The 26,986-nt window shown below is 51.9% G+C and overlaps 1 protein-coding gene across 1 annotated transcript in view; it reads right to left on the bottom strand.

Annotated features, from left to right (window-relative positions):
* The window catches only part of CALB2 (calbindin 2), a 28,906-nt gene extending 6,033 nt beyond the window's left edge, over positions 1–22,873 (bottom strand). The window contains exons 1-7 of the mRNA XM_047711428.1: positions 22,704–22,873; positions 10,779–10,855; positions 8,197–8,286; positions 5,144–5,224; positions 1,337–1,393; positions 678–755; positions 167–222 (exon numbers count right to left, since the gene is read on the bottom strand). Coding sequence (XP_047567384.1) covers positions 167–222; positions 678–755; positions 1,337–1,393; positions 5,144–5,224; positions 8,197–8,286; positions 10,779–10,855; positions 22,704–22,797 — 533 coding nt within the window. The 5' untranslated portion in view covers positions 22,798–22,873. The remainder of the gene's footprint in view (positions 1–166; positions 223–677; positions 756–1,336; positions 1,394–5,143; positions 5,225–8,196; positions 8,287–10,778; positions 10,856–22,703) is intronic.
* Between the last annotated feature and the right edge of the window lie 4,113 nt (positions 22,874–26,986).

Here is a 26,986-nt window from a genome sequence, read left to right as displayed (position 1 = left end):
GGTGCTGGGACTCTCTCTAGCTTGCTCTTGAGCTTCATGACACCCGACCTGTCACTTCTTAAAGCCCTCTCCCCACCCCGACTGGTCTTCGAGCCAGGGAGGGTGGCACAGAACCGTAGGCAGAGGTCCTGGGAGAAGTGACCCTGGGGTGGGCTCGGGCACTTACCGGGACATCTCCGAGAGGCCCAGCTTGCCATCCCCGTTCAAGTCGAACATCCGTAGCTGTTGGGGACAGACAGAGGTGCCTGGGTGATTTGCTTTGACCTCTCATGGGGGACCTTGACCCGCCATCCCCTTGCATAAGAGAGGAAGGGAGAGGGGTGGGTGTGCTCTGCCCCCTCTGAGGTCACCCGGAGGCCAGAGACCAGCAGGGTCTAAATGGGTCCCTGGTCCTCTCTCCTCTTCTCTGAGGGAGGGCGCCAGGAGCTGGGCTGGCCAGCAGCAAAGGCCCACCCTCTCCCAGAGCTGGGGAGGTTGTCATGGAAACAGATGCTCCCGTCTTCTCCTAGCTCAGTGAGGATCTCAGACAGAGGGTGCGTGAGGCCAGGGACCAGCATTCCTTTTGCCACTGGGAGTCACTTCACCAGGGCCTGAAGACTCAGCCAGCACAGAACCCTGGAAACCCAGAATCCCGCTGGCGTAGGGTGGGCCCCAGTCCCGTGCCTCTGCCCACTCACTATGGTTTGGGTGTATTCCTGCAGCTTGGGTTCATCATATGGCCGGTTCGCCTTCTTCAGCAGGTCAGACAGAAATCCCTAGAACACAAAAGGTCTCTTGAGAGCTCCTGACACAGTCAGCCCCTCCTTCATTACTTGCTCCTTCAGTCAGTCAACACTGTTTTCTGAGGTCTCCCATTTGTATGGCTTACATCCCTCCTGATTCCCTAATCCCTAATGCTTGTGGGATGATCATGAAGGCCTGATGCAACTTCAGCCCCCAGGAGAGGCTGCAGAGACTGGCTCTGGCACCTTAGGGAGCCCAGGACCCAGGGCTAAGCAGCAGCCTGGGCACCACTGGTTGCAGAGGGATGGTGGTGGGGTAGACTCGCAGGTGGGGGACAGATCTGCACGAATTGTCTTGAAGGTGCCTGTCCCGGGCACTGATGTGCAAAGGAGTGGAGTCTGGTCAAGCTCCCTGGCCCCGTGGCTCCCTGTAACTCATTCACGTGGCTGTCCAGAACACGTCCACCGATTTGGAGTCAGGCTTAATTCCCGAGCATTCCATAAACCCATGTTCCTCAACATATCCTCCCTCCCTGGGTTCCTTAAACCTACCACCACTCTGGCCTCAGTCCTATTCTCTGTGCCTTCCATACCCTCCCCAAGGCCCATCCTACCTTGAGCTCGTTGGCTTCAATGTAGCCACTTCTGTCTGTGTCATACTTCCGCCAAGCCTGCAATGGGAACAACAACCTATTTGCAAGGACCCGTCAATACCTCTAAGCCTCCTTCCAATTCCCTTTAATGGACCAGGTTGGGTCTTGATGTTCAAGAATATTACCGGGGGATGGGGATGTGGAGATGGTCTAGCCCAGTCCCTTCCGTGTCACAGATGAAGAAATGGGGAAAGTGTCTTGGTCAAGGTCACACAGAGAAGGAAAAAAAACATCCCTGGGACGATATCTACCTACTCTTAACTGGCCTGGGTCTCTTTTTGGATCATTTTGTAACTACGGTTATGGTTTTCTTTTCTTTTTTTGGACAGGGTTGTGGTTTTCTAAGGTGCTAACCAAGCAACTTCTAGCACTAGGATCTGGTGGATCCAATTTTTGCTGTGGCTTTACAGCATGTTCTTTTACTGCTCTGGAAGCTTCTGATTGTTTGGGTGGGGCCTGGGCCAAGGGTAAGAATCTTCTGGAAGGGTCAGAAGGGTCCCTTCTCCATCCCTTCATCATGGTGCACATGGCATCCACAGCTAAAGGGGAACAGAAGTGGTAGTGCTGTCAGCTCATTTAGACTGTCCCAAGGCTACTCCCTACCTGTGTGATAAAAAGCATTTCTTTCTCTGTTTTTTAAGGAAACCACCCCTCTCCCTGATCAATCCAGGGATTGATCACTTCCCCAAATCTTTGATCTAAGTTGGTGCCTGAATATATTTCTTCTATTTTCTTTCAAGGTTTCTTCCCTTGACTTTTTCTCTCTTCTCCCTCACCTCCAAAGTACACACCACACCAGGTTTACTAAGAATCAGCAGGTACTAATTATTTTGCCAAATTTGGATCCCCTGCATCCCCTCCCTTCTCTATGTCATGCCTCCCTTTTATTGTCTGGATGGTGAGTTTGCAGGTAACCCAGGACCTTTCTTCCATACCAGCAAACAAGGCTGTGTAATTCTCATGGGATAGTGGTGGACTCAGAGAATTTGGTAGGTTTTTTTTTTTTTTTAACCTGATTGCTTAAAAAGTTATGAGACATGAGCAAATCCCAGCAAAAATGTAAACTTATGCCACGGACAACTTGGATAGATGGTATTTGATCAGGGAATTGTCTTTTCTCTGCTTTGCTTCCATTCAAGTATTCCTTCCTGTGCCCAGAAAGCCTGCCCTTGAGAAAGAACCAGTAAGAGCAGGTTTATAAATACGACGTCACCAACCACCTGCATGTACCCAGTGCCTTAGAGTTTAGCTCATCTGAGTCTTGACTGAGAAAAAAGGCAGATAGCCTCTAAAAGTTGGGGCTAAAGTTGCCTAAAAGGAGGGTAACCTGGGGGTGCCTGGGTGGCTCAGTCTGTTGAGCACCTGCTCAAGCCCCACATCAGGCTCCTTGCTCAGCAGGAAGCCTACTTCTCCCTCTCCCTCTGCCCCTCCCCCTGCCCTCTCTCTCTCTCTGACAAATGAATAAAATCTTGGAAAAAAAAAAAAAAAAGGAGGGTAACCTGAAGGCACTCCAGTCCTCACTCAGAGCAAAGCATCGCTTTGCTTTTTGCTTTTTTTTTTTTTTTAACCGGGGTTGGGGGACGGAGATCCTCAGCGGCTCTGACCTCCCTCCCCCCTGGCCCCGCCTCCTCCCCAGGCTCTCCCTGTTCACTTCTCTTCCCGCCAGTGCTTTGTGCTCGTCCATCAGTGGGTCATTCTCTTCCCATTCAAGGAAGAGAGTTCAAGGGACCTGGGCTTTGTGAAATCTCAAAGAAATCCTGAGGCGTCCCTAAAATTAGAAATTACAATGTTGTGCTTAGCAGTGGGACGGAGCTCTCTGCCCGCGCTAGCCTTTCAAGGCGGCAAAGGGACCAATTCCTGTTTCCAGCTGATGAAAATGGAACAAGCGGCCAAGCCCAGGGGGGTGGCGCTGCGGGATGGTGGGGTCCCCGGAAACTCGGTTGAGGGGGGTTGTCTCAGCTATACTGTGGATTAAAGGATGAAAACAGATAAGAATATGGAATCATATAAACGACACAGAGAGGAACCACTAATGACTTTGAGAGAGGGGGACACAGCGAGAGAAAGGTCTTTTTTGCTTCTCTTTAAGTATTTCCAGCTCCCCTCACCCCCACAAACTATTCATCATCCCCATTTTCCAGATCAGAGGTGGAAGAGACACCAATTTTTGGCTGCCTCCCTCCCCATAAGGGAAGGAACCATCAGGCATAAGGCTCCCTTTTCTACAGACAGAAAAATGGACTCTCACAAAAGCAGCGCTATGGCAAGGAGATGCAGACTTTCCACCCCCCCCCTCCCCCAGAAGACAGGCAAGAGAAGGACTAAGAACAGAATCCAGAATGTCAATGACTAGCTTACGGAATCTGGCCATCTTGAAAAGCCTGGAGAAAATCCTTTAAGGCACCATAAAATTAAATCCATATCTGAGGCTTAGGCAAGCTGCCACTTAAAAAATGACTTTTCTGCCCTGAGAATTGGTTCTTTCTAACCAATTTTCTACCCATGTGGGGAACTCCATGCTGTGTGGGTTTCTGGGCTAACTCTCCATTAGTTTTAGGCAGTAAATCACGGAGAGGGGATTACCGATGTCTGGACATGGATTTAACACGAGGAATGGCAACTCAAGTCAAGTTGAAGGCTAGTCATTCTCCTAGCAGGCAGTGTGTATGGGGTATCGGTTAAGTTTCCCTCTGGGGGACACATATCCTGAACAGCTAGGGTGCAGAGTCCAGAAAAATACCAAGAAATAATCAGCAGTTTGCCAGGTATCAGGATTAGTCATGTATTTGGTTGAATCATATGGAATTTCCAATTTTTATAAATCAAAAATGGTCAAATATCAGCAATTTCACATGGCTGCATCTATCGGTTCAATATTACTAAAAAAAAATTGAGTTTCGGTGGTCTTCTTCACTTGAGGATTTCAAAGAGTTTCTTTTGCAAAGATCTCTTTTGGGGGGGGGGCACTGATGTGTAGACCACAGTCAAGAATCAGAACTGGAAAGGGGGCCTGGGTGGCTCAGTGGGTTATGGCCTCTGCCTGTGGCTCAGGTCATGATCTCAGGGTCCTGGTATTGAATCCCACATCAGGCTCTCTGCTCAGCAGGAAGCCTGCTTCCCCCTCTCTCTCTGCCTGCCTCTCTGCCTACTTGTGATCCCTGTCTGTCAAATAAATAAATATAATCTTAAAAAAAAAAAAAAAAGAATCAGAACCGGAAGATGCTGCAAACTGAAATTCCGCCCCTCCCCAGGCTTTTCCAGCTTTGGGATGGCCCAGAAATCCATAGTCTCCACTCATGCACCTTGGAACCCTGACCTCAAGGGACACCAGTGTTATTGAGAACACAGTGCGTGAGCTCTGGAAGCCAAAGGACGTGAAACAGGTCTCTTTACTGCAGTATTTCTGAGATACGGCAAGATGCAAATGTCTATGGACCAGTTCCCAAAGGGGAGATAAGCGTGTACCTGGCATTTCCCACATGTACTTCCCCATACTTACTTCTCACCGGTATTCTGCACGCTTTGATGTGCGCATATCATATGGGGATCTTGCTGAAAGGTAGATTCTGAGTCAGTAGGTCAGGGACTCTGCGTTTCTCACACGCACTCAGGTGATGGTGATGCAGACGGCACTGGTCCAGGGACCACACTCTGAGTCATGGAGCCCTAAGGGGTTTAGCATCGCCCCCCCGGCGGGGGGGAACCACTCCCAGGCACTGGGGTGGGCCTGGCCCTGAGCATGGGAGAAAGGCAGTGCCTTGGCCTCACCTCCATAAACTCCGTGCTGGAGCCCACGTGCTGCCGAAAGCACAAAAGGAAGTTCTCTTCCGTTGGCAGGATCTGTGCCAGCTGCGGGGGGCCGGGGAGCAACACAGAGACACAGAGACGTTACTGGAGGGCCCCGCCAGGGAGCAGAGCCCACTTTGCCAGAAGGTGGTGAATGGCCAGTGGCAAGGCAGTGTGAGACCCACATTTTGCTCTTCTTCCTGAGAACAGCCCTTTAAAAGGGAAGAAGGATGTTCTGAGGAGTGCATCCCCCCCACACAGCTAGAGGGACAGATAGTGGAGCCCCTTTAAAAATGCAAGTGTCCGGTCTCCCAAAGAATACTTAATAGATGATTCCAGTGATATAAAATTCTAAAGAAGGCAAACGAATCTGAGATGAGGGGTAGCCTGGGATTTTTTTAAAAAATATTTTACCAAAATTTATTATTTTTTTTAAATTAAAAAAAAATTTTTTTTATAAACATATAATGTATTATTAGCCACAGGGGTATAGGTCTGTGAATCGCCAGGTTTACACACTTCACAGCACTCACCATATCATATACCCTCCCCAATATCCATAACCCCACCGCCCTCTCCCTACCCCTCTCCCCCGGTCACCCGGTCACCCTCAGTTTGTTTTGTGACAGTAAGAGTCTCTTATGGTTTGTCTCCCTCCGGATCCTATCTGGTTTCATTTATTCTTTTCCTACCCCCCCAAACCCCCCACGTTGCATCTCCACTTCCTCATATCAGGGAGATCATATGATAGTTGTTTTCCTCTGATTGACTTATTTCGCTAAGCATAATACCCTCTAGTTCCATCCCCGTGGTTGCAAATTGGCCTGGGATTTTTAAGGGCAATAGAAATGCTCCATCTTGATCGTGGTGGTAATTATATGGCTGTGCACAACGTCTAAGCTCCCAGAACTTGGCTCTCCCAATCAGTGCAGCTTATTGTATATAAATTATACCTCAACAAATCTGGTTTTCAGAAAATGCAAAAATACCCTTGTTCAGCCCCCCTTATTTTGCTCCCAGCTTCCTTGGGTCACAGGCAAATCCTGATTGGTCTGAGTCAGGTAAATGGGCTAATTTCCTTGCCAGGGATTGGCTTATGAGCAGGCATGTGACCCAGTTCTGGCCAATGGGATGTGAGGGGAGGACTGCTCAAAGTACTCCAGGCAAAGCTTTCCTTACTCCCGGGAGGAGCCAAATGAGACGGATCCTTTCTGCATCCCGACGTGGGTGCTTGCAGATGGGATGGTTAAAGCAGCAGGCCAGCCTGAAGATGAAGGTGTTTTGGGGGGCAGAGAAGTGCAGAGAAGCAGAGCTGGGGACCTGGCCTCCTTCATCTAGAGCCATGCCTTCTCCTGGCGCTTGTCTCACTAGAAGCCTCTCATGGTTTAAGCCAGGAGTAGGTAAACAATGGCCCGTGAGCCAAATCTGGCCCAATGCCTGTTTCTATAAATGAACTTGTCTTGGAACATGGCCATGCCCATTCATTTACATGCTGTCTATGGCTTCTTTTCTGCCACAGTGGCAGAGTTGGAAGAATTGTGACAGAAACTATGTGGTCTAAAAATCCTAAAACATGTACCATAATCTGGATCTTTCCAGAAGAAAGTCTGGTGACCCCCGGTTTAAGCCCATTTGAGTCAGGATTTTCTGAGACTTGCAGCTTAGACATCTATGCTCTTGGTGCCCTTCCCAGACCCCCCTTAGCTAGGCTGGTGAGCCATCCCTCATGCCGTGAAGGACACCTGCTAATGGCTCAGAGCTGCTCCCTGCATCAGAGCTGCCCTCCAAAAAACCACCATTGCCTCAGGCGCCCACCTCCACTTCCCCGACCTGGAGGGGGCAGCCTGTATCCAACGACTGACTGAACTGAGGGTACGAAAGACCACCCCATCCCTTGCCCAGGATGAGACCACCTCTGGTGCAATCCTCATTCCAGAGCTCCCTGTGAGATCAGGTCAAGACCCAGCTCCATCTGACACCATGTCCTTCCTTAGCTCCTTCCTCTGCCTTTTCCTGCTGCGTTCTTCCCTTCTTTCAAGAGTTCTCTCTCAATAAATCCCATCCACTTGAGTCCTTTCTCAGTCTCTGCTTCCGGGGCACTGACCTAAGGCAGCATCCCACCCAATCCACCCTGGGAGGAGCTATGCCCTCATTCCTGTGCTGCCGTCATTATTCCCGAGCCTTAGGCCACACATCACAAACTGATGGCCAGCGGCACGCACACGCATATATACTGTGTACGTAGGAATGTATGTGTGTATATGTGAGGATACGTAAGTTGTTTAATTAGACAAGGAAGCCATTAAACTGAGGTGACCTTAATGCCTTAGTAGACTATGTGAGCAGACCCAAATGGAAACCAGTCACAACAGCCCAGGAGGGGTTCCCAAATAATGCAACCACTTAAGCGATAGCCAATCAAACACCTTCCTTGCTCTGCTCCCACCTCTTCTCTATAAGATTCTTTCCCTAGCTACTGTTGGGGGGGTGTTCCTGATCACTCGTGGTTTGGCATTGCCCCATTTGAATCAATTTTTGCTCAAATACACTCTTAAAATTTTTAATATGCCTCAATTTGTTTTAGCAATACGTATTTATGCAAATGTATGTGTGTATATATAATATATAAATGATATGTGTTATATATGTAAATTATGTGTTTACAAATTAATTAAGTAATTAAAGCTATTGCCTTGGGATGCCTTTTGGTGGGGCATGAACTCTCTTGTTCTCCAACGGTCCTGCTCCTTCCTCTCTCAAGCTGGGTTCCTCACCCATTCAGAGTAGCTGCTGGGACCGTGAGAGCACATAAGGTCTCCCTCCCTGTCTTAGGCCACTGTTTGTTGCTTCTTTCCTTGTGAGGCTCAGAAAAAGTCCTGCCTGTTCTCGTTGATCAGCCTAAGTGCTGGAGGTTGGGTGGGGGCTTCGAGACCCGCCCCCCCTTTTAGAGGCCTAGAAGGACACTTGTGCTTGGCAGAGTGGAGGTGACAGGAACCCCTCTCCCCCATAGCTCTTAGCCAGGATGTAGGACTCACCTCTGCCATCTCGATTTTGCCGTCGGAGTTCTTGTCATACTTCTGCATGAACTCCTTCATCTTCTCCCCAAAGTTGTCACTCTTTGACATCTGGGGAAAAACAGAGGGGGGCTGACTGTGCTGCCAGGCCCCACGGGAACCACAGATCTCTCACCTGCTTGGTGTGGCAGTGGCACGGAGCATTCTATGCCCCAGATCTGCAGGCCCAGACCCGGGCCGGGCTGACGCTCTGACTGGTCAGGGCCCCACTCATCTCCTTTCCAAGATCCCTCCAAGTCCAAGCGATCTCTCCTCTGAGGCTTGGTCATATGGGGACATACACCCCCATCCCATGTAATTCATGCAATCAAACATGCCCCTCTGCCTTTGAGACGGGATTAAACCACAGCTTTGTCAGAAGGGTGAGGACTTATTCCCATCACTCAGATGTGAGAACTGAGGCCCCAACATTTTACCAAGGCAGCTTCTCATACAAGCCAACTTATTCCAGGAGGAAACCAGCACTACCTCAGAGCAAGGTAAATCATGCATTTTCTTCTCTCAGGTCTAAAGGGAATTTACTGTATTTTTCTGATTTTAAGCCAGGAGGAAGGTGAGGAGAAGGTCTTCATATAGCTGAGGGGTAATTTCAATCATCTGTGCAATTATTGTGACTGCTCCAAAGGCAGAGAACTTCAAAAGCTCCTTTGGCCCATCACTGCCCACTGTAAATCTAAGGTTCTCTGAAATTCTCCAATCTTAGCCTGTTTGGGGTGCTGCTGAATAGTTCCGTGTGTGAACACGTTCTTCCTTAACCCTCACCAATGGGCAGTCTGCTTGTACAGCTGATGGCGCCTCTTGCCTTCTCTGATGACTTCCGGGGCGCTTGGGCGCTTCCTCGGATCGGGCCCTGGAGAATTCTACCCGTTCTTCAAATTAGAGTCTGTTCTTTCTACCTGGGAAGCGGTTTCAATTTGCCAGGATTTATTCATCAGCATTTCCTGCCTTATATGTTCAAGTGTGCACGGAATGCTCCTAGGCCTGGATCCCAGATGGGGTGAGCTGATTTAGTTTTCACAGCAGCCCCGGTGGGGTGAGTCGTCTGTCCATTCTACACACCGGTGCAGGCCGGGGTGCCGTGTCTTCTCCCGAGGTCACCAGCCGGCGTAGCTAGAATTGGAACTTGTGGCTCCTGCTTCCAAGGCTACTATCCCTTCTGCCCAGCTGCTCTGAACACCAGTCACGGAGGCAGTCAGTTGAGATGTGGTTGACAGACTTGAGAATCACCCCTGAAGCCATCTGAGGAGGGGAGTGACTAAGATTTCAGACTAGAAGCACTGATCCCAGAATCAGTTTTGATGCCTGGGATTTCTGGGATGCAGGCTTCATTATCCCAGTAATGAGGGGTGATGGGGGAACAGCTGATAAACAAACCCATGAATCAAGGCCATTGCCGAAGCCCATGGCTGGCCCTCCTTCTCGCTGGGGCGCTCTGCCGGGCTCTGGACCAGGAGCTCACTGGTGGATTTGCTGCTCGTCTCCCAAACTGCCCCATGGAGACTTGCTAAGAGGCAGGGGATCGGCCAACAGACACGTAGCAGGAGAGAGTGGGGAGACCCCCAAGGGACCAGCGGGAGCTGGGGGGAGGTGATGAGTCTGACTGTGTATATCTGAGAACCAGACGCGGGGATCGCAATAAATTAGGTCCAATTACCTCAGCTTTTTGGTATTTCAGACAGTCCTCCCAAGGCTTTCGTGAATTTAATAGTGTAAGCTTGTGACTACAGACCCCACAGTGACCCTGCCGTGAAGGGGTGGGACGTGATTTGGAGTCGCTTCAGGCAGGCTAAGAAAGGCAGACTGATACCACCACGAATGAGGCCAGGCTGTACTCTCGGGTTCAGATGCTGGTTTGGAGCAACCAAGTTTCCCTCTAGGTCCTTGCTGAGGATTCCAGACTCTGTTGGTCTAGAACAGTGGTTCTCGGGTGGGGATTATTCTGTGCCCCCCCAGAGGGGACCTTTGGTAATTTCTCGAGACATTTTTGATTGCTATAACTGGAAGAGGATGCTGCTGGCATCTCACGGGGAGAGCCAGTGACGGTGCTATATATCCTACAATCACAGGACAGGCCCCCTCCACCTCCCCACGATAAAGAATTATCCAGCCCTGTCCATAGAGCCGAGGCTGAGAAACTCTGGTCTCGAATAAAGACACTTGAAACCCCTGAAGCATCCAATCGAGTCATGACCCCCCTGAGAATCTTAGATAGGCTCTGGACTATTCCTTAGGAAAATAAAAGGGTTTTATACACATATACACAGACACAAACTTTGCAGTTTTGGGGGGTTCAGTAACCCCTGGTATCCATTCATGAACACCCCTCAATCCCAGACACCCAAAGGTATTGCAGGAAGGTTCTCTTTTTAAGGGATTATTCCAATTAAAAAAAAATTCTTACAAATGAAAGAAAAACTTGGAAGGTCAAGACCGGAGATGTCAGGCTGGCTTAGGAGACACAGAATTTGGGACAGACAATGCTGACCAAAGCCACGATCGGGGTCATAGAAAAATCAAACAGTTCAACAGAGTACTGGGCTTACCATGCCAGAGCCTTTTCTTGCTTTCTCCAGCTCTTGGAAAAAGTTTTCTAGCTCTTTACCTTCAATATACCCATTTCCTGTGAAGAAAGCAAAGAAAAAGAAAAAAGCAGTTGACCTCAGAGCTGAATAGTAAGACTGAGGGGGTGGGGTGAGGAGGTGGGGAAGTCAGGGGCTTCAGGGAGAACTTCTTGGTCAACAAGCAAGTGTGTCTGGGTTGGCCTCCGACCGTGCAGCGTGAGGGACGTGGGTCCTGCCCTCAGGGTGTTTCCAGCTGTACAGCTGCACCATCAGTAACCTCGGGCCTTTGGGGTATACATTCAGTAGAAGGAGAACACTGGGAGGGACCAGGATCCGGGTCAAGCTGGTAGAAGTGGGCAGAGCCGGAACTGGCTGCAGCTGGCTGGGTGAGCCCAGGATCGAGAATTTAACGGGGTGACGGTGGGGGGGGCACAAGGTCATCAGCATCCCAGCTAGTCAGCAGGTGGCAGACCCCGGTCGCAGGGGTGAATGAGGCCCGAGACAGAATTTGGGTCTCTGGAGTGGGAGGGTATACTGAGTTGAAGAGTGTCCCCCGTGCCCCCACATCCACGTCCATGGAGAACATCAGAATGTAACCTCACTTGGAAATAGGGTAATTAGTGAAGATGAAGGCATAGTAGATTAGGTAGGCCCTAATCCAATGACCTGTGTCCTTATAAGAAGGCCTTGTGGAGACACAGAGAGACACACAGGGAAGAAGATTATGTAAAGATTGAGACAAGATTGGAGTGATGTTATCTCCAAGCTAAGGAACGCCATGGATTGCCAGCAACCACTAGAAGCTGGAAGAGAGACACGGAAGGATTGTCCCCAAGAGCCTCCAGAAGGAAGCAATTCTGTCGACGCCTTAGTTCTGGACTTCCAGCCCCAGAACAGGAAGAGAAAAAAACGTTGGTTTAAGCCACCTGGTCTGTGGGACTCTGTTACAACAGCTCTGGGAAACTAACAGAAGGGAAGAGTGGGAAGAGAAGGCAGGGCGTCCCTCCTTTGGGCTGGGGGTACCCAAGAGCATTGGTCACCAGGATTATGAGGAGGGGAGGCAACCTGCTGCACGGCCATGAAGAGAGGAGGCCATCTGTTCTGTGAGAGCCTGGGAAAACCCTGTTCTGCTCGCTCACTGCCTGTAGGATTTTGGGAAAGTCATTAACCCATATCAGCTGCAAAATGAGTTATGACACTTAAATGGGATTTTGTATGTACCAAGCCACCCATTATGAGTGCACCATGAACATGACTGCTGTTCCAGTTCAATGACCAGAACCTGTGCAGAAGATGGAATGAATCAGGGCAAAAACTGCAATGATCAGGACTGGGCCCCAAGGTCAGTGCCTGACTTTGAAGATCACATTCAGTGGTGAGAGGCCCTTTAGGTTCTCAAGTCTTAAACCAAGATGGCCTAGAGACTGGATAAGCTGAGCCCATGGCCAAGGTCACTGGTCCCTGCTGTGATTGAGAGCAGGCATTTGTGGGTTGGAAATCAGACAGGCCGAAGGGAGTGCTCTCCCACACTGCCCCAAACTGGAATCTCCTGGGATCTTTTTTTTTTTTTTTAAAGATTTTTAAAAATTTATTTGACAGACAGAGATCACAAGCAGGCAGAGAGAGAGAGAGAGAGGAGGAAGCAGGCTCGCCACTGAGAAAGGAGCCCGATGTGGAGCTCGATCCCAGGACCCTGGGATCATGACCTGAGCCAAAGGCAGAGGTTTTAACCCACTGAGCCACCCAGGAGTCTCTCTCCTGGGATCTTTAAAAAAAAAACACAAACATATGGGTGTCTGGCTTCCACCAGACATGCTGGTGCCATTGGTTTGGGGTGTGAACTAAGCATCACGGTTTGTTTTTTTGGTTTGTTTTTTTTTTTAAAGCTCCCCAGATGATTTCCATGAGCAGCAAGTTTGGAAACCACGGACCTAAAGTCAAGTTTCAAATCTGATCTAAAACAATTGAGCAAGGTTCCTATAGAGAATAGCCAACTGGTAGCTTTCGTCAAGGGCAAATGGAATTACAAGTGAAACAGAGACAATAGAAAAGGAGTATTTATCCTGGCCCTTGAGGGTGGGATGGGGTTGCGGTGGCGGTGGGGGTTCTCCCCACCCTCGGCCCCTTGGCATCCTCTAAAAATTTAGATTCCCAATAAATAGCCACAGAGGCGCCCCCTGGTGGAGAAGATGCCACAATAAACATGGCATGGAGAGGATCCTGTGAGATAATCTATTTTTCTCAGCAGGGAAAAGATGTGATTGTATTTAGCGGGTGGGGGAAGGGGGCTGGAGCTCCCTTTTTCCCCCCTGGCATAGAGTGGTCATCGTTCTTGCGACGGTTGGAATTTCATGAGCGTGTGTCTAATGGCATGTGAGGCCAGCGGGAGAGGGGGCGTGAGCGGAAGGGCCAAGGGCTTTCTAGGCAAAAGGCAGTCTAGTTGATGATGCCTCGGTATTGAAGGAACAAGTGCTTTTTCTCTGCCTTGCCAGTCCCTGCAATGATCCGGAAGGATGGGCTTCAGCTCTGACCAGCATCTCTCCGTACCCTCAGAGCTGGCCCTGCTATGCCACTTCGCCGCCAGCTCCGGCACCTGCTGTAGAAGGGGGGTGCGGGCGGGTTACCCACACTTCTTGCAGAGGCACTCACACCCACTTCTTGTCCTGCCTCTATTACTCACTGTTTCGCTCTGGGATGTCACCTCTCCGGACCTGTTTCCTCACCTATAAAATAGGGATAATGACGGTGCCTGCCTCCTACACTATCAGTGAAGACTCCACGGGGGTAAAAACACATGGAAAGCGCTGGCCCACAGTGAGCCTCCAAAATGCCAGTGGTCATCACCACCACAGCGGGTGTTTCTGCTCAGGCCGGGGGACACCTTGCCCTTGGGCTGCTTGCTTTCAGCTAGGAAGAGTTGGGGTACAGGAGGCCAAAGCAGGTGAGGCCAGCACTGAGCCACCTCCCATTGAGCAATATGAATGGGAAGAAGAAATCTAGAAGAGTACAGACCTGTGGGACCCACCTTTTCCTTGCAGTTTCTCTGAAACTTACTAAGAATAAATGTCCTTGTGTTTATTCCTGTTCTAGAAAGGTTTTGAGGTGGTTTAATAACCCCCAGAACCTGACAATCAGCCTGTGCCTTGCCCAGCAGGAGACATGGACTCTTGTGAACATCAGGAATGCTCACGGATACAACGCTTTTAATTTTTCAAAGCACATTCGCTTCTCTCTTTGCTTCAGGAGATAATCTGAAGCCTCACTATGTGTGAAGCCCTGTGTAGGTTGCCATGAGGGAGGGATATGACACTGCACAAGACCGAGGTCCGATTTTCCAAGTTGTCATAATCCTTGCAGACATACAGGATGGTAACAGGGCAGAGTAGAATCCTCCTCTTGTGACAAAGAAACTTGAGGCACAGAGACGGTAAGCAATCTGTTCAGGGACACATAGGAAGGCGGGACCAGAATTGGAGTATCCTAATTGCTGATCTAGGTTTCATCCATTCATTCATTCATTCAACATTTCTTGAGCATTCACTTTGTGCCTGCTTTATGCTAGGCCTCAGGGGTATAAAAGTGAGCTGGGGGCGCCTGGCTGGCTCAGTGGGTTAAAGCCTCTTCCTTCAGCTCAGGTCATGATCCCAAGGTCCTGGGATCGAGCCCCGCATCGATCTCTCTGCTCAGCAGGGAGCCTGCTTCCTCCTCTCTCTCTGCCTGCCTCTCTCTGCCTACTTGTGATCTCTGTCTGTCAAATAAATAAATAAAATCTTAAAAAAAAAAAAAGTGAGCTAGACGGGGTCTGCGAGGATGGGTCTTATGTTCTAACTGGGTGGGGTTGGGGCCGGGCAGACAAACAGCAAGGGAAAGGAAAGATGATGTAGTAGAATGGGGAGGGGCTCCCAGGGCTACTTGACAGGGTGGGCAGGGAACGCTTCTCTGAGAACCCTCAGCTACCAGGAAGAGGAGGAGAAAGGGAAGACTAACCGCGGAGGCCCGGGGAGGAGCCAGGACCCAGTGACGGGTAGAAAGAGGTCCCCTCCCCAGCCCACCTTGCACAGCCTGAGCAGCAGGAGGGCCCCAGATGCTGGCAAGCCCCTCGCACCCTACTAGAAATCCCACTACCACTTCCTCTCCGTGCCCCCAACGAAGAGACAAAAGGCAGCTCAATTCAACAAACCTATACTGTTGGAAGTAACAATAGTTCAACTTTGTGCCTGGTGCTCAGCGGCGGGGGTTGGGGGGCTAGGGGGGCTATAGATAAGTCCTCGATGTGGGCTTACTCCCCAGAGTGGTTCATGGTCCAGTGGGGGCAAAGCAGCCAAACAAGAATTGTCAGGATCTACCAGCCGAACGCAGAGGGAGAGGGGCAGAGACTGGATAGGGAGGCAGGGGCTGTGGGGCCCAGAAGGGGGCATCCTCCACCATTGGAGGGAAAGGCCTTTGCTACTTGGTCTCTCTCAGGGCAAATCCCATCCATCCCCCAGGAGGCAGCGGCTATCCCGGTCTCGGTCTCGTCTGGGTGGGGGGTAGGCCGGGTTGACCTACATCCTTCCAGAGCAGACTTCAGCACCAGACGAATGGATTGCTTTTTCTCTGACCCCAGTATCAGGGCGTGGGGTGACTGGCCACCCAGCAAATCTCATGTGGATGGGTATTGATAAGAATGCGGTTGCCATGGCAACCGCCACTCCTTCGCTTCCTATCAAACTGCATCCTGAGAATATTAGGAAGAGGGGGCTGGGTGGGAGTCAGAGACCCTGCATTTTTCCTTACTGTACTCTGGCTACCATTCTTTGTCACCACCGTGCCTCAGTTTCCCCCAGCCGAAACTGAGACAACATTTCTTGGGGGCGCCTAGGTGGCTCAATTGAGTGTCTGATTTTGGCTCAGGTCGGGATTTCAGGGTCCTCGGGTGGAGCCCCTTGTCTGGCTACTTCTTCCCGCTCAGTGTGGAGTCTCCTTATCCTTCTCCCTCTGCTCCTCCCCTACCTCTTGAGCCCGCATGCATCACCCCCCAGATAAACAAACAAACAAAAATCTTAAAGAAAAAATAGTGACACACCACTTCTTTACTATTAAGCTGATCACAGACACCTGGAAAGCCTTGACTAAAGGATGCTTTGCCCCCTGTTGGAAAGAGGCCCCCTTGTTTCTCACTGAGATTCACGTGTACAGATTTTCTAAGAGTTGAACAAGGAAGAGAGTAAGAGGTATAATTCTGCTACAAGCTCCATGACTGCCCATGTGACATCGAGCGAATCAATCTCACTGAGCCTCCATTTCTTGATCCCTAAAATGGGTATAGCTGTTTATGCCCTTTCTGCTTTATAGAGCTGCTGTGAGAGCCACACAAGGTATTATTGTGAAAGCATTCCGGAAAATGTAAAATCTCACATGAATGGAAAGCATCATTTCTAACCTCTGTCCTCTGAACCAGTCCATGGCTGTCAGCTCTTCAGCTCAGAGTAGAGTACTGGTTTTCAGCCAAGTTGTCTAATAGAGTCACCTGGGGGGACACCTGGGTGGCTCAGTGGGTTAAGCATCAGGTCATGATCTCAGGGTCCTGGGATCGGAGCCCCACATCGGGCTCTCTGCTCAGCAGAGAGCTTTCCCCTCTCTCTCTGCCTGCCTCTCTGCCTGCCTGTGATCTCGCTCTCTCTCTGTCAAATAAAAAAATAAAATAGGGGGTGCCTGGGTGGCTCAGTGGGTTAAAAAAATAAAATAAAAATTAGAGTCACCTGGGAGGCTTTTAAAACACCATTGCCTGGGTCCCACCCCTGGAGGTTCAGATTTAATTGATGGGGGTGGGGACTTCTCGTGAGCCTGTTTTCAAAAGCTCTGTCGGTGATTCTAACGTGCAGTCAGAATTAAGGACCGATTTATGGTGAGTCTCAAGTGTTAAGGTGTGCAAGAATTACCTGGGGATCTTATTAAAGTGCAGAGTCTAATTCAGCAGGTCTGGAGGGTAAGGGCTTACTGTTTCTAGTGGGGTCTGTGGAACAGCAACATCAGAATTACCTGGGAGCTTGTTAACAGGTGCAGAATCCTAGACCTTCACCAAGAACTCCTGAGGCAGAAGTGCTGGGAGAGAGACCCCGAAATCTGTGTTTTCACAAGGCTCCCATGCTTCAAGTTTGAGAATTAGGGGCCTGGCCGCAGTAGCGCTCACCAGTCCGTGTCTCCCCGTGATGCACAGGTTAGAGAAATCCAGGACAGGGATTGCCAAATTCCAGACGTCCTCGTTAAGGAAGTGTTCCTGAGACCCAGCCACCTGGTTGTCTGTCCAGAGTTCAGATTTATGGAAAGGCAAATAGCCCTCTGCCCACCCAAGCCTGAGCACCCTTCGGGACAGTCAAACCCCACCCCCTGGGGCAAGAAAAGGGCTGAAAAAACAGAGCTTTCAGACATGACTTTCGGTCTGTGTTTCTGGACCGAGCTGCTTCTCGAACAGTGGTTCTAGAGCTGCGCTGGGTCCTCTGAACCTGGGGACATCTGGCAGCCAAACGCTGGGCTCGTTCCCAGGCTTGGGGGAGTCCAGAAGGCTTGGGCAGATTGGACAGCAGAGAGCCAAGGAGGAGCGGGGGAGGGCCAAGCGAGGCCAGAGGCCCCAGATGGGTCCGGCTGGGCCAAGGAGGGCACGGCCTGCCACAGGTCGGGAGAGCGGCCAGGAGAGGCCTGTTTTCCAAGAGCCTCATGCCCGCTCTAGTAATTGGGGCTCCCCAGGTGTTGGAAGAGATTTCCCCGAAGGGTCTCCTCAGCCCTGGAAACCTCCCTCAGGGGTTCAGCCAGGACAGCCACTGAAGTCCGGAGGGAAATTAGCTGGGTGAGCGGGCAGGGGCGCAGGCTCCCTGGGCTGGCAGCTGCCCTGGGCGGGGCGGGCTCAAGCTACCTTGTTTGTGAAAACTCGACCCAGGGCTGCCTCCCCGGGGAGCCGGAGCTCCTCACAGACACAGCACCTCCCTGGTGTAATCACCCCCAAGGGCAGGCTGCGGAGCCCAGGGCGTCTCCAGAGGCCACCAGTGCGGGGCGACCCAGCAATGCTGCAGACACCACAGCAAAGGGCCCTGTTAGCAAAGCATTTGGGGGTTTAGGGGTGAAAGTGGAGTGGGGACTGATTCCTAAGGCTTACCCCGGGTGGACCAGGAGGCTGCCCCCAAAGAACCCCACGTCCTGCCATCACGACCCCCAAGCCCGTCCCTTGCTGTCCCTGATGAGACCCACAGACCCCACAGAGATTGGCAGACAGGGTTAAAAGACAGCTCCCACCTCGGCTCCCCGCACCAGACCCCCTGGACTCTCTTGTGCCAAGAAGCGATCGTTTGTAGGAGTCCTGGAATCCCCCTAGGAATGGCACAGTGATACTGCATTGTACATGTTAGAGTGTTTGCCGAAATACTTAATATATACCAAGTATTCTGTAACCCTGTTTGGGCAAGTCTTTTTTACTGTTCCAAAAGCCTTCACTTAGTATCCCAGTGCAAGCTGCCCCAACCTCTCCCCACCTTGGAGAGGCCCTGGGGCTTTGCTCTCCTCGCCTCTCCCTGCAGGCACATGGACTAAGCCGTGAGGCTCCACCAGGCCCGCCTGGGTGCTCAGGCCTCCAGGTGATCATGGTGCCTGGATCTGAGGGGACACTTCTGTTATTACCATCGGGTGTGGGAGGACAGAGGAGGGAAGACAGGGCAGGGCCTTCCTCTCACTAATTTTCAAAGGCCTTGAGGCCACCATGGGTAGCAAACAGGCTCACTCCCTGTAAGAGGCTTTGAACCCCCACCCCCCACCCCCTCAACACCAGGGCCACCTGGAGGCAGGCAGATACCCTGAAGTATCTGGGCAGATTCCCACACCTGGAGATACAGATCTTCTTACATCTTTACTGTTTTGCGGATTCACCCCAGAAACATAAGCTCTTAGAAAATTTGCAAACACTCCTGAAACTTAGTTAAAGCAAATGCCTTCTAATTTTTACCTCAGCCGCTCTGTAGAGAGAACCACCATTTTCCATTCCCCATAACGTGTGGCATTCTCTTGAATATCTTCCAGCATTTGAGCTTAGTGAATAATGAAAATGGGTTCATATGGTAATAGTGTCCTGCTACCATTAAAAAAAAAAAAAAAACAGGGACGCCTGGGTGGCTCAGTTGGTTGGGCAGCTGCCTTCGGCTCAGGTCATGATCCCAGTGTCCTGGGATCAAGTCCCGCATCGGGCTCCTTGCTTGGCAGGGAGCCTGCTTCTCCCTCTGCCTCTGCCTGCCATTCTGTATGCCTGCACTCGCTCTCTCTCCCTCTCTCTCTGACAAATAAATAAAATCTTTAAAACAAAACAAAACAAAACAAAAAAAACCTTAGTAGTCCATCTTGGATGTTTTCCCATATCAGTGGAAAAGCTCTCCCTCCCTATACTTGGTTGCATAATATTCCCCTGTAGAGATGGGTACAATTCATTTTTCTCCTCCCTGGTGAAGGGCATTTCCTTTCAAATTTTCAGCATTCCCAAGAACTCGGTAATAGATGCCCTTGTTTGTCTAACTTTTTGTACACGTCATGGTAGAGCTATGTTAGAGAGATTCCGGGGGTGAGTTGCAGTCCCTGTTTGGATCCAGGTGTCTGCTGGCTTCTGGGAGAGAACCCATCCTGTCCCTGTGATTTCAGTGGCTTCTAAAGGCTATGGTATTTTTCCCTGTTGAGCCACACCTTGGCTCTCCATGGAAATTCCTACTGGTCATCTGTGAAACTGGAGCCTGGTGGCCCATCTGATCGGAACCACACGGACAGGCCAGTGTGGGCTCCGAGCTGGGCCTTGCACGGCTGCTTGGATCGTGCAGAGTGAGGACATTCCGGAGAAAGAGGTGACCAGGCAGCATGGGATGGGGCTCAGACATGGAGGGCCGTGTAAGGGTCACTCTGAGCATGGAGGCGGCATGTGGGTCAGAGCATGGGCTTGGCTGCGGTCTTCCCTACTTCTGCCTTGGGGAGATGACATCTGAATTCTCCCAAATGCATGGCTGCAGCTGACCTTGGAGGGAGAGCCCAGGGATGGAACTAGGCACGAGGAGACAGGGTCTCTGGGTGCCCCCCACCCTCCCACTTTGCCGTGTGGTCTTATGAAAAGAACTTTGCCTCTCTGAGTCCCAGTTTTTCTCTCTCCAAACACCTACTCCTTCCTTTCTCCATGAGACTGATGAGGATTTTGAAAAGACTCTCTTAGGGCAGCGTCACCAGGATGACCTTCCTCCTGGTTAGTAACGGGCTGAGTTAGGGTAAGAGTCCCCCGCCCCAGCTCCCCTCTCTTTGGCATCCAGCTTCTCCTAAGTTTGCCTCATCTGTTTCCTAGAGGGTCTGGGAAGAGTGGGTCAGTGGCTCCCTCCCGTGGGGGGGTGTGTCTGACTGGGCTCCAGGGTCCTGGTGGGTTGCAAACGGGAGTCCTCCCAGAGCTCTTTCAGTTTGTAAGAGGCAGGGGGACTCCGTATCAGGGAGCAACACAGGGAGTGAACACAGAAGCCAGACTTAGTAAGGGGGAGGCCCAGATAGGGCAGGGAGTGCCTCAGGGGAGGGGGTGGGCTCCCCAGAAGTCTTTGGGTGTGCTCGAGGGGTTAGGTAGGGAAGGTATGGAGCAAGGCTGTCCACAGCCTCTTTCTGGATCCTTCCGTGGAACTCCAATCTGGCTGTATCCTCCTTTTCCTAAATCACCTCTGTGCCATCTCTGGCACTGTAAGCCCCTTTGTCTTCTCTCTCTGTTAGGTCTGGGGCTCCTCCTTGGGACCTCCCTGAGGCAGTGGCCGGAGAGGGCAAACGGTGTGTCTGGTAGGCAGGAATCAAGAAGCATTCATTGAGCTCCCCTTTGCCATGGGAGCAGGAGGGAACCAGAGGCACAGAGGCTTTGGGGGTGTTTGTCGGACTCTTGCGTCTAGTGCTAACTTAGCTTTGCTCCAGCCTGCACCAGGACCCCTTTCTGAGATTAAAGAAACAGCTCATTGCCTTGGAGGCAGGGGGTGGTAGAGGCTTTTCGGTGGTCAAGTGGGAAGGTGGTTTCCAGCGTCCCAGAAAAATCCCTCTTGTAACCCAAATGCATGTTCCCAGGGAATAAACCCTGGCCGGGAAGGAGCCCCACGACTCCCTTGCTGTACAGCCTGTGAGAACCCGCCCCTCATGCCCCCGTCCTCACCTGCGCCAGGAGCACCTCACCTGCCCAGCAGCCTCACAGGGACTCCAGGAGGTGTGACTGTGTTTGGAACACTATGAGGTCTCAGATAGATGTAAGGATTTGCATGATTATTGAGTGTGCTATTGGTTGTCCCCACGAGGACAGGGGGAAAGTAGGAACCATGGAGTCCTCTGTTTGTTACAGCTGACTCATCTGGCAGGAGGCTGGTGGCATAACCTTGGCCACTTGGTAACTTTCCTTGAATCCTGCAAGTCTCTGGTGCAGATAAACTGGCAGAAGCATCCTCGGGGAATGTGCGTGTCATCTGGAATACTAAGAGGCTGCCCCTTACATCCCTTTTCACCCAGGCAAAAGGCAGTCTTATAGTCCAAGCTGGGGATCGGAAGTACAAACCCTCCTTAGCCCCATTTTACAGATTTAACAGGCTACCCTCCTCCTTCAGTAATTCTCAGGCAGATCACCATCCCAACCCAGGGATTACCTGCCCAGTCCTCTGCCTGGCTCCCAACCCAGCTTTCTCAGGTGGCTCCCAGGGAACAAAACTTGACTCATTAACTTTACTAGACATTAACCCTTGCCTCTCCAAGCACCCTGGGCAGAGGGCCTCTGTTTAGCCACCTGCATGCCCTGCAGAGATGAGGAAAGGAGGAGGGAGGAATTAAGTGAGCCACCCCTGATCCTCCCTCTGGTTCCCATCCCCCCTCACTGTCAATCCCAGGCTAAAACCCCGACGCCACCACCCTGCCAGTAGTCCCAGATGCCTGAACATTTGGGATGCCCATCTCGGCCAGGCCCTGAGAAGGGAATCAGATCACTTAGGTTTTTTGGAAGGGTGGAGAAAACGTCTCTAGCAAGATCAGAGGCTCCTAAAGGGGTGGGGGTCTCCCTTTATGCCTGGATCAGACCATCATAGACCCATGGAATGCCAGCCCAGGGAGACACCTCCTAAGGTCATTCTGTCCGGCCCTCGATTTTTGGGGGAGTCGGTGTCTCAGTAGGCATTTAAGATTGTGCCTCCCTCCACCCAGAGATGTCACCTAAAGCAGCCAGGACTATCACCATGAGGGAATATGTCAGGCTGGTCCCCCAACCCTGTCCCCACCACACCCACTGCTGCTGTGTACAGACCCATTTGCCCAGGGAGGATGGGAAATGGGCAAAGGAAGCCCAAGGGGTGTTCAGGGCCCCCAGGTCACTCCCGACTCCCGCTCCCAGCCAGTTTGTCTGGGGGAGGCCCAGGCTTTCCCTTTAGTATCCCCCAGCTTGTCCCAACCTCCAGGACGGGGGGGAGGGGCGGGCTAAGCTGGCATTAAACAAAAGGAGAACCCCAAGAATGAAGCAAGTGGGCTTGAGACCTGTGGCTGCAGCAGCTGAAGGCAGGCCATTACCTTGAAGAGAAAGGCGGGGATGATAAGATGGCAGGGGGAATCACGGGGAGCCTTGCCGGCCCAGGCCTCCTCTCTGGGAAAGCTCCAACTTGCCCAGAATGAGGCTGCAAAAGCTGGCGGGCTCACCGCCGTCTATGTCGGAGAAGAAAAGTTGCTGACAGTTGTCACCTGAGCAGCCCGGGCATCTCCCAAACTCCAGACCCCGACCTCAGCAGGCTTTGGGGCCCAAACACCACCACCACCCCGCCCCGGGGACAAACGTACACCTGCCCCCATCAGCGGCTGTCCCCTTCCCCTCCACCGCAGGTTCCCTGGGGGTCCACGGGCCCAGAAGTTGAGAGATCTACTGACCGTCTGCGTCAAAGTGCTTCCAGATTTCCAGGAACTGGGATGCCGTCAGCTCGGCCAGGTGCAGGTAGGGGGGCTGCTGCTGCGGGCTAGCCATGGCGAGCTGCTGGGAGACTTCAGGCGCACAGCGTTGTCCCTGCGCCCGGCTCCGCTCCCGCACTCGGCCAGGTCCTGCGCGCCACGCTGCCTTTATATACGGTGCGGAGGCTGCGCCCGCGCCCGGCCGCCGGCAGGGGGCGCGCGCGCTCAGAGAATCGGCCCGGGGCTCGGTGGGGCGGCGGCGGCGCGGGGCTTGGCCGGGAGCGCGGGGTGGGGGCCAGGGGCGCGCAGGTGGGCCCTGAGACCACTGGAAGCAGAGGCCCCCGGGTGCGGAGGCGAGGGAGAGGCTGCTCTTGCCTCTCTCTGACCTTCTTGAGTACAGCCACCCCGTATTGTTACTAGCATGGAGCAGTAGTAACAGCAGCGCCACGAGTAGTAATAATAATACGAGCTTGACAAGGAGTTAGCACCCGCACCTCGCAGCTCACTAGGTCTCTCTCAGGGCTCCTCTGGTCCGGCCCTTCCACGGTAGCAAGAACAGGGACCGCTTTTCTGAGGAGGGGACTTGAGTCTTCACATGACGAACTGACTTGTCCAGCAAAGAGGGGCAGAGCTAGAATTTGAACCCAGCTCTTTCCCATGCTCTCAAGGCCCCTCAGTACAGCCCATGCTTGGGGGAGAAGCCGAGAGTTCTCAAGGCTTTGTGGGGCGGGGCGGCTGGAATCAGGGACACCCAGGGAGGATCCAGATGGAATGGAGGAGGGGCTTCCACGGTCCCCTTGGGTGGTGGTTGTCGCCCTCCCCTGCCTGACTGTGTCCCTCAGCGCTCTGGTTACCCACCTCTCCCTGGACAGGCTCTGAGGGCTTTTAGACAGTTGTTCAAGGAGCGTCTCCCCTACTGGGGCTTAACCCCATCCACCTAAGGACATCATGGGAACCTGCCTCGGCCAGTGGGTAGAGAACATCCATCGCTGACCTTGGAATGTTCCATGCTGGTCTCAGAGAAAACAGAAGTAGCTGCTGAGGGCACAGTTCTGAGGACAGCTGACGGGACTCCCCAAACTGGGCACTGGGCTCCCTCCCTATTCTCTCCAGGAGCCTGAAGCCTGCAGCCTCCTGGCTGGCTGTGGGTACCCATTACCCCTGGAGCAGGCCTCCTTTCTCCCCTTTTGCTGGCTGACTGAGAAATGAATTGATGCTCATTAACACGTGCTAATGAGTGTTAGCTGAACTGCCTTCCGAAGGGAGAGCGAAAGGGAAGGAGGTAAGTGAGAATCAAAAGAAGGTCGCTGGGGCAGAGGAGCCGGCAGGAGACAGAGGGGGAAGGTTGTCCCTTGAAGGGAGGGACAACCTAGAGCAAGACTCAGAGGGGCAGTACAGAGCGAATGCTCCAAAACCTCTTGATTTTGCTTGGAGCAAATGTGTTTAGAGTCTCTTGCAGGAACACACAAAGGGAGAGAAGGAGTCCTAAAAAGCCAGAAGCCCAAATGTATTCCCCTTCCCCTTGTGCCACAGGAGAGCCTGGGCCTGGGAAATTCACCAAAGCTGCCAGGTTTCTCTTGTATTGCCTCTGGGAAGGTAGAATGGCTCAGGTGTTGGGGGTGGACACTCTGGAATCAGGTCTGAATCCCAGAATAAGCTGTGTGACCTTGGGCAAATTACATAACCTCTCTGTGTCTCAAATGTTCTCTTCTGCAAAATGGGAACGTGGGTATTTACCTCTTAGGATTACTCTGAGGTTTCAATGAATTGATGTTCCCACTGTCCTTCATGGATCCAGAGATCAGCAGTGATTAGCTTGGCAAGAGATTCCTTGGCCAGCATCCCTCTCCAGGGTAACCATGGCTCCCTAAGGGGCCAATCCCAGAGGGAGGTCAAGGGGAAGTCTAAGCACAAGCTCCTCACCACAGTGCTGCAGAGTCCCGCAGGGTGCAGGCTCAGCCCCTTCCAGCTCTGCCACTGTCCTTTGGGCTCCTCTGTCTCACCTTCTGCTCCTCCCCTGGCCCAGATCGGCGGGGCCAGCTAGCTCATCCCTGGTTCTCTAAGGAGCAAAGCCAGTACTTCCTTGCTGCTTTGGTTTTCCTGGTGAAGAAGAGAGAGTAGAGCTCATGCTTCCTATTTTCCGGAGGCTGAGTCGGGTGTTGGGTACGTTGTGGGGTGGGCGGGGGGCATGTTGACCTGCCTGGGGGACGTTCTGGGTATGATGGCAGTGTGGCCGCAGTGACCACCAACTCTGACTTGAGACAGCCCAGCATCATTCATGTTAGATGAGTGATTGGAGTCTTCCTGGAAGGCCCATCCCTGGGCCCATCTCAGACACAGAGGACTGCAAAACCTAAGCAAGTCCCTTTGTCCTTTGTCCCCAAGCCAAGCACTGCAGAAGCAGTTGTGTCGAGGAGTTACAAGCTCTGCTCAGGGGTCAGAAAGCTGCAGGTTCAAAACCTACTTAGTATTTGTGAAGCCGTGAGCAAGCTCTTTGACCCTTAGGAAAAAAATAGAGATTAAAAAAAAAAGTCATATTGGGCACACAAAGTCAGTGTAGGGACCAAAAATATTGTAGTCAAGGAGTTAGCTAGCAAGAATCCTGGCAGTGGGGGTGCCTGGGTGGCTCAGTGGGTTAAGCCTCTGCCTTTAGCTCAGGTCATAGTCTCAGGGTCCTGGGATCGACCCCTATGTCGGGCTCTCTGCTCAGCAGGGAGTCTGCTTCCCCCTCTCTCTCTGCCTGCTTGTGATCTCTCTGTTAAATTAAAAAAAAAAAAAACAACAAAAAACTTAAGAAAAAAAAAACCTTAAGAAAAAAAAAAAGAAGAATCCTGCCAGTGGTGTTTGCTTAACTGAAACGTAGTTATTATATGAACACAGGATGTTAGAAGGAATTTTTCTGGTTATTCTGAAAAGAGGCCAAGGGCCCCACTTGTAGAGCTCTTGCAGAAGCCAGGCACCTCCTGTCTGCAGGACTCCTGAAGCCTGACCTTCACTTCAACCCAGGCCATGGGCTGTACTGAGAGAAGGCTATGTGTGGGGGGTATAGGGAGGGAGCCTCAGTCTTTGGGGAGTGCAGACTTTGTGGCTTCTATGAAGCCGTGTTTTGTTGGGGGGGTCTCCAGAAGACCTTTCCAGGTCAGAAGGAGTGCCTGCAGTGGCGGGGGGGCGGGGCTCTGACCAGCCCAGCCAGTCCTGCAGCAGAATTCTGGAGTCTTGGCCCCCTGTGAAGACAGAAGAGGTGCTGTTTCAGACTTAGAGTCGTCTGAAGGCCCACACTGTCCTGTCCAGTGCCTGGAAGGACTGCACCCCATCCCTGCTCTGAGCAGCCTTTGAAGGTCGCTGTGCCTCCCAAGAAAGGTGCATGGAGTTGAAGGGCAGAGCAGAAGCCAGACCTGCCTGTTAGCCTTTGGTATTGAAGGAAGTCAGGGTAGAGCTGAAAACTGATCTAGGAAAACTTTCGTTCTACTCTGCTGGACCCCTGACTCCCCGGAGCCCAGCAGCTGCTCCAGCCCATGGGGAGCAGATAGGTGAGGAGCGCTCCTCTTCCCCCTCTCCTCCTGGGGAGGAGATGTCCCAGAGCCAGACCCCCTCCATCCCCCACATCATGCTTAGCCCAGGAGGGAGCCAAGGTCCTTGTTTGGCAGTGGGGGGAATGGGAAGCTTTACATCAGAGAAAAGACTGGGGTTTCGGCTAGATTGGACCAAGTTTAAATAACTAAACATGAAGAGAAAACCATAGACTCAGAACAGGAGATTGCTAAGGGATGGGAAAGAGATTCAAGGAGTGTGTTTGAAAGCAGTGATGACGTTTGTATCTCTATGAATGGAGACTCTTGTAATTCCCTTAGATATCTGAGGTTTTGGTACCCTCCCAGGAGCTCCCTCTCACATTTATAACACTAAGAGGGATGACGACCATGAGGATACCTTTAAATGCTTTGATAGAGGGCTTTGGTATATCTTGTTTGGTTTGGGCCTTACAACTGGCCTATCGGATAGGCAATGCCCATTTTAAAAGATAAGGATACCAAAGCTCAGATTAATACCCAACCCAGACCCAGCAGGGGTGGGATTCCGGGAACCCTCTGGCTGCTGCGTTTTCCAGTTTCCAGGGTATATGCAGTTCTTGGGGACCAGATTCCAGGCCCCCACTTTCTCCCAAGTGTGTGTATGCAACATGCTTCCTAAATCCTGGCCACAGGTTGCTTTCCTGTGGCCAGGAGTGATGTCATCCACTGTTTCCAGGACGCCCATGAGTTCAA

The sequence above is a fragment of the Lutra lutra genome, chromosome 17, assembly GCF_902655055.1.
Source record: "Lutra lutra chromosome 17, mLutLut1.2, whole genome shotgun sequence".
Classification (NCBI taxonomy): Eukaryota; Metazoa; Chordata; class Mammalia; order Carnivora; family Mustelidae; genus Lutra; species Lutra lutra.
Note: the sequence above shows the minus strand (reverse complement) of the source record. Positions and strands in the feature narration are given on the sequence as shown.